Source organism: Tasmannia lanceolata, unplaced genomic scaffold, assembly GCF_043159265.1.
Source record: "Tasmannia lanceolata isolate RefF3 unplaced genomic scaffold, GAP_Taslan_0.1 ptg000012l, whole genome shotgun sequence".
Taxonomy (NCBI): domain Eukaryota; kingdom Viridiplantae; phylum Streptophyta; class Magnoliopsida; order Canellales; family Winteraceae; genus Tasmannia; species Tasmannia lanceolata.
Genome location: NW_027518689.1, coordinates 6699787 through 6714899, shown reverse-complemented (window position 1 = coordinate 6714899; position 15113 = coordinate 6699787). Strand labels below are relative to the sequence as shown.

Sequence of the window (15113 nt, the reverse complement as noted above, 5' to 3'; positions counted from 1 at the left end):
GTATGTGTGTATAGATTCATGTGGGAGATAGAAAATTCTTCTTTCAAGATTTCTCTTCTTCTTACCATTCAGAAAAAAGATTCATCTTCTTCTTCTCTCATGTCTTTGTTTCTCCATGGTCAAGCCATAGACATTAACAACAATTAAATAGGTTACAAGCTACAACTGAAATTTATATGGGGTTAGTCAAAAAATGACCACAATACCACTTACATGAATTTTGACCAATCCTAACCCTTGCCTGTGGTCCAATAAACATTTTAAGCTTGTTAACTAATTGATGATCATCATCATATGTAATCCCCTTAGTGAAAACAACCGCGGTTTGTTGATGACTTGTAACATAACAAGAAAATACTCCAACACTCACCACTTCCTCACAAAACAGGACATGAGTTTCTGACTTGAGATGGAGCTCATGCATAAAATGTATTAGCCTATTAGCCAAATGAGCTTTGCAGTAGTTGTGGTCATTGCTCTATACTCACCTTCCGCACCCAAACAGGCTACTATCTTCTGCTTCTTGATACTCCAATAGATCAAGCTATCATTCATCAATATACAATATCCTATAACAAATCCCCACGTTTTTGGATTACCAACTCAATCAGAATCCGATTAACCGCATATCCTAACTCGCTTGTCATGACTGATTATGTAAAGTATTCAATGATTTATTGTCTCTATAGGGTATCTTGAAATAAGCTTCACCGCCCTTAAATTTTCTTCTCAAGTCATGCAAATGCTGAAAAATTGATTTACGGTCCAAGAAGTATTGGTCTAGTGAGTCTTAGATACTCAGAGGTCAGAGCCCTTACCATACTTTGATACGTATGGAGACTCTTAACTTTCTTGCCTAATCTAGCACTAAACTTTTGTTATAAACAGAAGGGAGTATCCACAGGCGTACAATTCATCATAAAAAAACTGACAATTAAATCAAGTACACGCTTCTTTTGAGATAGGTGGATTCCATCTTTGGTTCTTCCACTCCAAGGAAATAGGGAAGAACTCTCATATCCTTAAGGAAAAATATTCTTTCAAGCTATTTTTTAGTTTTTGAATACCATCACTATCACTTCCTGCGATGATAATATCATCAACATATAAAAGAACCAAAACAATCCATGACTAAGTATGCTTGACAAACAGTGTGTTACCAAATATACTTATCCCGTATCCATGGTGTCTTAGTGCATTTATTTTGTCAAAGCACAGTCCAGGACTCTAGAGTCTTGCTTGAGTATATATCATTTCTCGTCTGCCACTAGTCATAATTTGTGTCTGTCAATGGTTCCATCTGGCTTCTATTTGACTTTGAAGGCCCACATGCAGCTAACAAAATCCCTGTCTGCGTCTCTTCACTATTTTACACATCATTTCTGTAAAGGACTCTTGTTTCCTCCTGCATAACTTCTATCCACCTCTGATTAGAAACAACAATTGTGAATGTTACAAGATCATCAAGCCCTATGATGATCTGTGCTGTCAGTGCTTACTTGTCCTTCTTTTTTGACGAACATGGTGTTTGGCATATTGTTGTATAAGAGTGCCAGTGGTATGTGGCATGTGTAAGCGGTGTTGATTGCAATGTGGATATCAGTGTGACGGGCTGACAGCCATGAGAGGAGAAGACATGTTCTCTCCTTAATCTCAAGTCCACTAAGTGGGCTTATCAAATGACGCATGAAGTGAGATTAGAGCCTTCTATTAAGTCAAAGCCTCACATGCATCCCTTATGATGATCATTGTATCCCTTAACTTTCTTGCCTTCCATAGCACTAAATTTTTTGTTGTAAATGGCATGAGTATTTACAGGATTGCAATTTATCATACAAAATTTGTCAACTACATCAAGTGCATACTTCCTTTGAGATAGGTGCATTCCATCTTTGGTTCTTTCAACTTTACTCCAAGGAAATAGTGAAGAAGTCCCAGATACTTTATGTCAAAGGATTCTTTCAAGTTGTTTTGTGTTTCTGAATGCCACCACTACCACTTCCTGTGATTATGATATCATCAACATATACCAGAACCAAAACAATCCTTGACAGTATATAGAGGACAAACAATGAGCTATCACAAATATTTCTCCTGTATCCACTGTGTCTGATTTTATTTTATTTTTTGGTAGGTAAGATGAGATCGTACCTACGACTGCAGGGTTGAGAAACAAATCCTCAACCGTTGAGCTACAGGCCCAACCCCCACTGTGTCTGACTTCCTGATGTTGTTTGTCAAAACACGCTCTACGATTCTGCTTGAGACCATAAATTGGTCTTCCTGAGTCTCCATAAATATTTTCCCATGTATGCCACTTCAAAACCTTCTAGTTGCTCCATACATTCCTCCATAGAACCATGAAGACATGCATTATTCACATCCATTTGACTCAGAGTCCATCAATAGATGTTGGCCAGGGCAAGAATCTCGCCGTAGTGCTCTTAACTACAGGATTGAATGTATCATCGGAGTGAAGACCATATCTCTGATTGTACCCTTTGGCCACTAGTAGCGCTTTTTTGTCCGTTAATGGTTCCATCTGGCTTTTATTTGACCATGTATACCTGTTTTCAGCCTGCAACATTCTTGTTAATAGGTCTCTTCACTATTTTCCATGTGTCATTTCTGTAAAGGGATCTCGTTTCCTCCTACATAGCTTTTATCCACCTGTCGTCAGAAATAGCCTCTGTGAATGTCGTGAGCACATCAGCCCCAGCCCCTCCAACAACCTGTGTTGTCAGCACTTGTCCTTATTTTGATGAACATAGGCCTTGGCATATGGCTTCATAAGAGTGTTTATAACATGTGTAGGAGATATTTATTTCAATGTGGATGTCGGTGTGATAGCCATGCGAGGAGAGGACTTAATCTTCCCTTATCTCACGTCCAATGGTGAATAGATCACAAATGTAGGACTTATCAAATGACGCATGACGTGAAATTAGAACCTACATGAGATTAGAACCTTCTGTTTAGTAAGAAAGTAGCAAATGCATCCCTTATGATGGTTACATGTAACAGCCTTTGAAGAAAACTTTTGCCATGTAGATGATGGAACATGGACATAATACATGCCAAGGAGTGAAGGTGAGAGTAGTCAAGATCTGACGTATCCATGTCTCCTTAGTATATGTGGGATAAGGATTTAAACAAATCCAAGTTGCAATATGTTTCTATTTTGAAAGTCCAGTCCAGCTAGATTTGGTTATTTGTTATTTGTTAAAAGTGTATGGGGGTAGATGAGTGCAAAGACTCCAAATGAAAACAGAACTCTTCTAGATTTCTGTTTTATGTGTTTGAGCCCGAGTAGGAATATGAGTATAGGAGTGGTTGCTTCTATGAGTAATTGTTGTGGATTAGGAACTAGTAACAACTGTTAGACCAAACAAATGGTTAAGATTGAGTCATAGTTAAAACAGGGAGTTAGTATCCTTGGATACTTATGTGCAAGGGTTGTTTGCATGTTTTTTCTCTCTTTTTTTGCTGAAATCAAGAAAATTCTCTTGCTTTCTTCCTTAGTGAGTGGTGCTTTTCCCATTGTGGATTCAAATGATTAGTCTTCGACGGTGATCGACCCCGACTCGTTCTTTGTACTTCCAGCTACGCCAAGTGGTATGAGCATCCACCACATCCTATGTTCGAGTCACTAAAGGGGTGATCTGTGGGGAGGACTACCTGGTAAAAAAGCTAGAGTAAAAGCCACTAGAATGAAGTTACAACAGAGTGGTCAACCGTGGAAGGGGCGACCAGTGGAAAGGGCTATATGGAAAAAAGGCTAGAGTGAAAGCTGCCACAAAGTGGACAACCGAGGATGATCGATACGGAAGTGTGAGGAATGTTAAGGACATAATTGGGGGCCTGCCTAAGGTATGAGATTTGCTAGGACTCGTGCTGGTATGGGACAAGTTTAAAGGACCTAGCCCAATGCATTCCATCGGCTCTAGAGCTTTTGGCGTATTGGTTATGTACCTAACATTTATGGTTGAGGAGCGCTACTTTTGGCCTAAATTACGACGAGACGTGGCCAGGTTTATTGAGAGAAGTATTACATGTCAGACTACAAAGGGGCAATCTCAGAATACAGGATTATATATGCCTCTTCCAATTCCATATGCATCAAGAGAAGAGCTTTCTATGAACTTTGTGTTGGGTCTTCTAGGGACTCAACGAGTTGTGGATTCCGTATTTGTGGTAGTTGATCAGTTTTCTAAGATGGCGCACTTTATCCCTTGAAAAAAGACACAGGATAGGCAAACATTGCAAATCTCTTCTTTCGAGAGGTTGTATGGCTTCATGGAGTGCCCAAGAAGATTACTTCAGATCGAGATACTAAGTTCCTGAGCTGCTTTGGAAGACCTTATGGCGGTGGTTCGATACTTCTTTACAATATAACATTATCTATCACCCCTGGATGGATGGACAAACAGAGATGGCGAACAAGACACGTGGCAACATGCTATGGAGTCTGTCAAGCGAGAAAACAAAGCAATGGGAACTTGCTCTAGCTCAAACCGAGTTCGCGTATAATAGCATGAAGAACAGATCTATTGATTTACCACCGTTTACTTTTGCTTTTCAGATACTACACAAACAAGCTACCCTTGTTGCTCATGCTCCCACAAATAAACAACTATTTAAATAAATTAATTAAAACCACCGTTGTGGGGATATAACTTTTTCTTATGTGATATCTGTTTTAGGGTTTTGCTAAGGGCACTCATTAAGGTGCATTGGAAACGTAATTTTACACATGTCTTTAGAATGCTCCGAGACTTTTCAAATGTTTTGAGAATTTTTTTCTCAAAACCTATGTAAAATTATGTTTTCAATGCACCTTATCAAGGGAAGTCGTTAGCAAAAAAAACCCTTTGTTTTATTTTTTTATTTTTTTTCTATATACGATGTCCTTGAAGAAATTTATTTAATCCTACTAAATGCAATTATCCTAAACACGTAATCATGAAACCAGAGTCTGAAAATTTGATTTCAGAGAAGAAAAACCAGAATCATTAGTGACATAATATTCGATAGAATAAGGGGAGTGATAAATCGACTCCCTAATATCTTAAATCGACTCCCCATGTGTCTTTCTCTCTCCACTTTCTCTCTCTAACCTAGAGGAGAGAGAAAGACACATGGGGAGTCGATTTAAGATATTTGGGAGTCGATTTATCACTGCACTGTAACCTTTCATACAAAAAATATTCGATAGAATTTCTCATAGAAAACAAATAGGGGAACTTACTCTTGCTGGGTTTCGGACGTGACAAAGGCCTGCCCAATAAAATGGGGGAGACCCGGACCTGGACCCAGCTTCGAAGCGCTGCTCTTTTCGGACCCAGGTGAGTGGAGATGGGAGGAGAAGCTTCTGGTAGACAAGAGAGGATAACGAGAGGAGAGAGGAAAAGGGGGGCGGGATTTGGAGATTAGAGGGGGGCGAGAATAGAGGCTAAGAAAACAACGACATGTTTGAATTTTGATGCGGAAAGCGGAATGGGGTTGGATGCAGAGAGAGGAAAGAGGGGAAAGAGAAGCCATGAGAGAAAGGAGAAGAGAGATTGAGTAGAACAGCTATACAAAGTACAAAGACCCTAACGTAATTACTAGAGGTGCAACTTGGGTCGGGTTCAACCCGATTTTGGCTCGGTTTGGGTTGGCATTTTCTCGGGTTGGGTTAGGGTTGGGAAATGCCAACCCGATTTAGGGTGTGTTTGGCTTACAGTTTCAAATAGCGTTTAACGCCATTTTGCAAAACGGCATTTTGGTTCAAAACGGCGTTTTGCCAAACGGCGCTTTCATGTTTGGTTGACTAGATCAAAACGGCGTTTTAAACGGCAAACGGAGGTATTGTGTGTTTGGTTGCAAATACCCCAAAACGGAGTTTTAGTGGTAAAATGACCAAAAAGGGCATTATTTGGTTGGCCTCAATGTAACTCAACTACTCTCTCATTAGGCCCAATATTAAAAGGTCATTAGGATCTGATTCAAACACTATTAAAATTAAACATCATTGCTAAAAAAATAAATGGCTATACCTTTGGGGTTCTTCTCCTTCTTCTTGTCAACAGCCGGATTTGACGGACGAGTGGAGGCGTTGAGGCAGTGAGGCGTGAGAGGGTTTGCAATTTTGCAAAGTAAATGAAGAAAGTAAGAAAATAGGGTTTCTTTTAATTCTTTTGTCTAAAAAAATCAAAATTAAGAGATCATATAATGATATTAGCAGCCCCTTGTTTTGAATTAAATATTAACAATTTAACAAATTTGTGTCCTCAAGAATGATATTAACACCCCCACTTTTTTGGTATTTGACGTAACGCATAAAATCGCGTTCATATACGTAAAAATGGGTTTTGGTGAGGGCAAACATGTAAAAACCCACAGCCTAAAAACTCCGTTTAAAACGGCGTTTTGCAAACGGACCTCCCCCCCTCCGTTTGCAAAACAGCGTTTTGAGGGTTTCAAACGGTATTTCAAACGGCATTTCAAATGGTGGCTGCGCACCCAAACACTCCCAAACGGCCGTTTGGCCTCAAAACGGTGTTTCAAACGCCAAACGGTGTTTTAAACGGTACGCCAAACGTGCACTTAAATTCGGATGGGTTAGGATTGAGGCCTTGGCAACCGATCCGATCCGAACCCGAGCTCCATCATCTAATTTTATCGTGATTTTCTCAGGATTTTGTTTTTCTTTCTTGTATTTTTATGTTTGGTCGTAGATGACCCGAACCCAACCCAAATCACCCCAACAAGATTTCGAGGCGGGTTGGGTTAGGGTTGACCATCCTCAACCCGAGGCTCGGGTTGGGTCAGGTTAGGGTTGAGGGAATGCTATCTCGGGTTGGGTTAGGGTTGGCCTCAACCTGACCCGAGTTGCACCCCTAGTAATCACATTGGTATTAGTTGGAATGTGGATACAGACGGTGCCAATGGGCTTAGCCATTGCGGCGTAGGTGCACCCTTTAGTTCGAACATTCTGTTGTAGTCATTTGTGTTCCTTTCATTATTAGTGAAGAAATTAGGGCACAGTTTTGGCCGTATCCAACGATCCCAATGGTCGGCCAGATTTAGCCATTAGATTTTTGGCAAGGTAGGTCTATCCCTCTGCATGGGCACGGTTAATAGAGAAAAAAGAGGTAGGGGTAGACCAAAAACAACTTGGGTAGAAACAGTGAGGAAAGATTTGATGGCTAGGAACATAAGAGAACATGACCTTGAATAGGAGAGAATGGAAGAAAATGATCCGTGCAGACGAACCCAACTAGTGTCAGGATTATATTTAGTCACTTTGAGATGGGTAGATTCTTTCACCCTCTTCATGAAATTTTTTTTATAGGATTTATTAGCTGACGCCAACTAGTTTGCGACAAAGGCTTAGTTCAGTTGATTTGAGATCTATCCTCGCTCCCCCGCCCCCCAACCCCCCAAAAAAAAAACACCGACCCACCCACCCACGTCAATAGGTATACTTTCCACCTCAAAACATGATAAATCTTCTTCATTTTCATTTAAAAACACTAGTGTACAACCTAGGCCAGCCACTATGTGAAAGAGATGTCCATTTCCAATTTCTATGGGAATGTATACGCAGAAAAAACAATGCGGCCTACCAATTTGGATAATCTAAACCATATTCACTTGTTGATCATCATATAGGATCGGTCCTAACTCTTCAATTTGTAGATGCTTCTATATACCATCATCTTTTTTAACTTTTTGATTTGTTAATTTTACACTAAGGCCATGTTGGACACCTTTTTTCATGAAATATTGGGGCGCGTTCAATAAGGCTTCTCATCCTGACCGACTAAATGAAGATAATGCAAAATCGGATTAATGAGAATCTTCCAAAACAACTCTGAGTCGCTCCAAAAAACTTCATTTTTCGATTGCACAACAAGGAGAAAGAAAGGGAAAGTGGGCCTTTTTGGGTCGAGATCACAGAACAGGGTTTTAGTAATTTTGGTATTTTTCATTTGTTGCTTCTGAAAAAGTAGGGAAAGCCCAGCCCATTTAAGAATGGTAGCCAAAAACAACCTATTTTACCAGGTAGTGCGATGGGGTGAGGATAATTTTGTCATTTTAAAAATTTTAACATGGAAAAGTAATTAAAGTTTGTTTTGACTTTTGAGGATGTTGTGGCAATTATTTTTTGGGAAATGTTATCAGCACAACCATATTTTGATATTTACACAAACCCAGCTGTCTTTTCTTCTTTAATTGGCTCGTGAGGGCATTTATGGGAAATTCAATAACCATTCGACAACTCTTTAAATACTAAAAGACAAGATGGGTTAGTGAAAATATCAAAATATGGTTGTGTTGAATATCATTTCCAGAAAATCATTTCTTTTGGTTATTTCTTTGTTCAATGTTGTTTGTCTAGTTTGCTCTGAGAGAGAGAGAGAGAGAGAGAGAGAGAGAGAGAGAGAGAGAGAGAGAGAGAGATGTTGTTAGGATTCTAAAAATAGGAGACTTTGTGGAGATCTCTTTTTAAAGAAATACACTTTCACCCTATATTGAGGGGACTGTTTGGATATATATACCCCTTGAATTTGGATTTGGAGGTGAATTTGGATTTAAAAAATCCATGGATTTGAAATCCGATTTGAAATCTAGGGATGACCATGATTTTTGGATTTGAATTTGAAATCCTATAAAATCAAAATGTCCTAAAATACCCCCATAACATAAAAAATATCTAAATACGCCGAATCGAGTCAAAACACCAGAATACTCCTACATCACGAGAAATGACTGAAATACTCCTATATCATGTGAAAATGTCCAAAATACCCCTAAGTAGTGGAAATGACCATCATACCTAATTAATTTTGGATCGATGATCCCAACCAGTAAATTATGTTTTGAAATCAATTACTATATTTAAAGTTCTATCATTAATTATTAGATTTAATAATTTCGACGATGCACATTTATCTGCATTGATCCGTAGCTTTTCGCAGAGTTTTCGCTCAATTAAGTGTTCCAATGCTTAATCGGGATTGGGATTGACCCTAATTGATTTAATTTTGATCAAATGACCCTAAATCATTGATAGAAATACCCAAATTAATCTCAGCCCTCGATTTGATGATTTTTAAAAAATCGGATCTCGGAATGGAATTAGGGCTCTGAATGTGAACTGACCCTAGCTAATTTCGACTCAATTAATTATTGGTATGGTCTGATAATGGTTTAGATGACCTAAAGTATAAAAGTACATGGTAATAGGCCTCTCACATGACTTTGTACTATAAATAAGACCTTTTACCAAATTTGCAGATTAAACTAGCTTACCGGGTAATTTTCGTAGCCCATTTCAGACATTTTAGACTCCGGGAGTGTGAAAATTAGTGAAATTTTGTGAAATATTGTAAGTTAAAGTGAAGCAAAATGGGGGTGTTTGCAGCCATGGTGAAAGATCTGCCCGTCATCAGTGATTTCAAGGGAGTTTGTGAAGGCTGTCAAGTCGGCAAGATGGACCGACAACTGTTTCCCACTGGCGAGGCATGGTGCGCTTCACAAAAACTTCAATTAGTGCACACTAATATTTGTGGTCCAATGAGAACTCCATCATTGGACAACAGTAAATACTCCATCTTGTTTATTGATGACTATACCCGAATGACTTGGGTATATTTCTTGAAAGAAAAATCTGCGATCTCTCGAATTTTTCAAAGGTTAAAGAAGCTCGTGGAAAACCAAAGTTGCTATCAGATCCAGACACTTCGAAGCGACAGAGGCTACACTTCTTCGAAATTCAATAAATTTTATGAAGAAGGTGTACATCGCCAACTCACCGTCGCGTACACACCACAATAAAATGGCATTTCTGAGAAAAAGAACAAAATAATCATGATATGGCCAGATCCATGATAAAAGACAAGGTATACCAAACAAGTTTTGGGCTGAAGTGGTTTATACCGCTGTTTATCTACAAAATAAGACCACCACTAAAGTTATTCCAGACATGACCCCACTTGAAGCATGGTCAGCACACAAGCCCTTCGTCAGACATTTGAAGGTATTTGGTTGTATTGTGACAGGAGCATTCCAGCAGAAAAAAGGCACAAGCTGGAAGCAAAAGCAGAAAAGGGCATTTTCTTGGGTTATAGTTCTCAATCCAACGGCTATAGAATATTCAAACTGCAAACTTAGAAAATTCCGGTGAGCAGAGATGTTACATTTGATGAAGAGGCTTCTTGGGATTGGGATGAAAAGAAGGAGGATAAAGGTTGACGGTAATTTCGACATTTCAACAAAATGCGGAATCAAGACAACCGCCAAGTCAAGATATTCCTACCTAAGAAATTCATGGTTCAGATCCAAATCCTGACGAATCGTGGCAACGTTCAACCTAATCATCCCCAGCGAATTCACCGAGAAGCGATGAATCTTCATCCTTTGAATCTCAACCGAAAAGCACAAGAATTTTGTCTGAGATATACGAAGCATTCTCAGAAGCTTGTGAGTCATGTCATTAAGATATTCATGAACCCACCAGTTATGATGAAGCTGATCAGCACAGAGAATGGCGGCTTGTAATGGACGAGATAAAAATGATATAGAAAAATCAGACATGGGATCTAGTTGACAAACCAGTCTACAAGGATGTCGTTGGAGTTAAATTCATTTACAAGACAAAAGTAAATCTAGATGCTCAATTCAGATTAAGGACAGATTGGTTGCAAAAGGTTTCAGTTAGCAATTTGGAATTGATTATAATGAATCTTTTGCTCCAATGTCAAGACAAGATACTGTGAGAACCATCCTTGCACTTGCAGCTCAGAAAGGATGAAAGATATATCAGCTTGATGTCAAATCAGCTTTCCTCAATGGTTATCTTGAAGAGAAAATTTATGTTAAGCAACTGCCAGGCTTTGTAGCTAAAGGTGAAGAAGAGAAAGTCCTTAAGCTCAAGAAGGCTTTATATGGCCTTAAACAAGTTCCAAGAGCTTGGTAAAGTAGGATTGATTCATATTTCAGTGATTGTGGCTTTCGATAAAGTCATAGCGAGCCCATACTTTACATAAAGTCTCAAAGAACTTCTGACATCTTGATTATCTCCTTGTATGTTGCTGCTTGTTATTGGAAGCAGCTCCACTATAATTGCATCGTTTAAGGAAGATATGAAGAAAGAATTTGAGATGATAGATCCTGGCTTGATGAGCTATTTTCTAGGCATGGAGATCGGTCAAAATAATGAAGGCATCTTTATTTGCCAGAAAAATATGCTAAGAATTTGCTCAAAAAATTCAAGATGGAAGATTGCAAGGCTATCATAACCCCACTGGTTCCCAATGAAAAATTGATGAAAGAAGATGGCTCACCAAGTGCAGATGAGTGACTGTACAGAAGCATGATTGGCAGTCTGTTGTATTTGATAACGATTAGACCAAACATCATGTTTGAAACAAGCATGTTGTCTAGGTTTATGCAGAAGCCAACACAATTGCATTATGATTTGCCAAGAGACTACCCAGGTATGTCAAGGGTACCGCTGATTTTTGCATTTGGTTCAAACCACAAAAAACACAGAATTGGTTAGTTACACTAACAGTGATTGGGCTGGTTCACTTGATGATATGAAAAGCACATCTGGTTATAGTTTTTTGGCAACGGTGTATTTTCATGGCTTTCACAAAAGTAGGAAACAATGGATCAATCTACTGCAGAAGCTGAATAAATAGCAGCTTGTGCAGCAGCAAATCAAGCAATATGGGTAAGAAAAATTCTTGCTAATATGGGTAAAATTTAGCAAATGCCTACTAAATTGTATTATGAGAGCAAGTCGCCAATTGCGATTGCCAAAAGTCCAGTCCAACACAGGAAAACCAAGCACACCAAAATTAAATTTCACTTTCTTAGGGAAGCTGAAAGCGTAGGTAAAATCAGTCTCATCCACTGCAGCACCGAGGACCACATTGCAGATATTTTTACCAAGGCACTACCAAAAGCAAAATTTTAAATACTATGGAGCAAATTCAGAGTGCATGGAAAGAGCATCAGGGACGAGTGTTGAAAGTGATGCTCCACCAACCTTACTTCACCAACCAATAAATAAATAATTTTCAAAAGAGAGAACTGCTAATGGTCATGGCCGACCACTCTCACATGGATTTGCCAAAGTCTTAAGAAAGTTAGGCAAATGCTCAATTTGGTTTGTCAAAAAAAGAGGCTGCTATTGCCTTATCAAAAAAGTATGGCTGCTAGTGTAAAAAACGAGGCTATGTCTTGTAATTGCTTTATTGGTTTGCTATATATGGGTGTGTATTGTAATGCTGCACAAGAAGTTCAATCGAAAGAAAATCCTCCACTTTGGGTTTCTCATGTTTTTTCAGGTTCTTGAATATGTGCATATTGTTTCATTTTTTCCTTTATTATTTCCGCATGAAATTGGAAGATAATCTTGCATAAGTACAATGCACTCGGAATCTATAAGTTGGCTTCTAGCTTCTGGGTGTTTCTATTTTTTTCTTTCCACTAGAGGATCCCCCCCTAATTATTTTTTGGGTTTGCTTCTGGGTGTTTCCCCATCGCGGACTTCTCTTGAAGTGTGGTTTTCATGGTATGTTTATTTTCAAGTTGTCTTTCTTTGTATTCCTCCAGAAGCTCGTCCAGTGGTTTTCTGTTTTAAGTGGATGAGGTTGGGTGGCTTTTTTACATTCATAACTATGAGTTTGAAGTTTTATTTTTAATGGCACTAGCGTATTTGAGTCTACAGAGCGTTGAATGAAGTTAAATGCAGAAACCACAGTGAGACTAGCATATTTGAGTCTTCAGAATGTTGAATGAAGTTAAATGAAGAAACCATAGTTAAACTAGCATATTTGAGTCTTAAGAGCATTGAATGAAATTAAATGCAGAAACCACAGTGAGATAGGGAAGTAGGCGGCTAGGTGCAGTGGGAAGTACCTTATTAGTGGAGCGGGTGCTTCACCCTTTCATTTTTACTTCAGAACTAACTGTGATTCACACCTTTCTCAGGGAAGTACCTTTCAGAGAGCTCCGAAAGACAATTCGCGCGAGGATCCATTGTTACTCACAGCCATTTTTATCGGGAAATTCGCGGCTCCCACCAGCATCAAGGACTTGGTAATCTTGCCTCTACCATGGTCACCAAACCATTCATTTGTTGAGCTTCAAGGTAAATAGTTTGTGCTCACAAAATCATCTCAATGTTCCTTACCCTCCTATCTAATACAGTGACACCATACATGAATCTCTACCAATCAAAGAGTTAGGATCATCCTAGGGAGATGATTTTTGGGGCAAGGCCTACCTGCTTTGGGTCGCAACATTTGAATAGTTTGGATCTTCGGACAAAGTAAGCCCAAGTGATTTCTTTTTTTATAAAAAAAATACATGTTTATGGTTCCCATCTTCTTCAATGATCTTAACCATTCATTGTGGGCACCACTAAGGATTCATGTTCAAAGATAGAAGCAAGAGAGTACCGGTTGTTGTGAGAAAGAGTTTTTATATGATGTAAGCCCGCATGGACTGTACGCCACACCATAGGATGATCCAAACCGTCCATTTGATTGGCAAGTAAATAGGTTGTGCCCCAAAATCATCTCCATGGTATGATCCAGCCCTCCGATCTATAGAGGTTTCCATAATATGAAATTTCTCTATAGATCAGAGGGATAGGATCGTCATGTGGAAATGATATTTTGGGGAACAACCCACTAATGTTGTAGTCCATCAAATGGGAAGTTAGGATCATCCTATGGTGTGGGCCGCGCAGTTCATTTTGACTGTCTTGTTCAAAGTTGGGCCTCCTGTAATTGTAGTGAGACCCAATGGATAATCGCACACAAAAATTAATTCTATGATTTGTTTTTTTGCAATTTTCTTTTAAATAAATAGTCAAGCATATTTAAAAGATTTCATTAGCCTAACGATTCTTGCACTACCATGTTTTGATAATTGCACCAACTCACCTTGTCTTTTCTGTTTAATTGCTTCATAGAGCTATTCATGAATTGTAATAAACGAGTGACAACTAGATAAGTAATAAAAGACAAGGCTAGTTAGTTCTACTAATAATTTTAAGTAGCCACCCTGCGCCCAAAATTGGGAATTATTGTAGACACACCCATTTTGCTACACTTTAAAAAATGAAAGATTTGGTTCAAATTCCGAGTCAGTATTCTGCATTAGGGTAGGCATCTTTGCAATTTATGGTAAATTTCATTTTAGGTGTTTTGAAGTTGATTCGCAATCCCGAAGGTCTCTAGGGGGTTCCATTAGTCTCCGAAAGATGAGAATTCAAGTTTCCAATCAAGTAAGAAAACCTGTTATTTTTGAAATTTCTTAGGATTTTCCCTAATTTTATCAATTTTTGCACCACAGGAGTAATTTGGTCGTTTCCAATGTGTTTCATTTGACCCTCGGGTTGTGTCTGAGAAATCTTGAGTGATTTCATGAATTCTGAAAAACCTACTAAATCTAGAACCTCTTAGGGGTTTCGCTTGATTTGGAAATATTGAGCATTTTGGGCATTTTCAGGGAATGCCAAATGATCATTTTTAATATTACCCACAAAAAGAAGCAAACTTAAAAACTTTCTATTTTTGAAGTTTGACAATGAATACTTTTTATTTTTAACTGTCCCCTTTGGGGGCAATCAAATTTAAGGTCGTTTTTAGTCGTCTTTGGGTGCGTAATGATCAAACAGGGGCATTTTGGTCCGCAAAATTATTTCTTTAAAGGGGATGATTCAACCATATGTTGAGGGTGTACCATAAATGTCATATGAGTTGGGTTCATCAATAAAAATTTTGAATTTAAAGGATTTTATTAAATTTTCATTGAAAAAAATCCATAATACATGTCATAAGGCCCATTGGGCTAAAGCCCACAAGGTGGGAGCCCATGTGGACCCACCCATGTGGGGTGCCCCACATGGGTGGCCCACATGCTTGGGCGTCCAACCTTGATGAGGTGAGATGGATGATGACATCATATTTGGTTGCTAAAAATAAAAGAAAGGGCTAATATGGTCAGGTTAGTAAAACGGCCATAACGTTTTACCTTCTCTTCTAAAAATTTTTACCTATACTTGTTTCGAACGACTCGAAAAGATCTACAACTTTATAGTTTAT

At 38.8% G+C, this 15113-nt stretch overlaps 1 protein-coding gene across 1 annotated transcript in view; it reads right to left on the bottom strand.

Annotated features, from left to right (window-relative positions):
- LOC143887598 (Methylthiotransferase) overlaps positions 1-5592 on the bottom strand; it is a 50261-nt gene extending 44669 nt beyond the window's left edge. The window contains exon 1 of the mRNA XM_077391697.1: positions 5249-5592. Within this exon, the coding sequence (XP_077247812.1) occupies positions 5249-5541 (293 nt within the window). The 5' untranslated portion in view covers positions 5542-5592. The remainder of the gene's footprint in view (positions 1-5248) is intronic.
- Positions 5593-15113: the final 9521 nt, after the last annotated feature.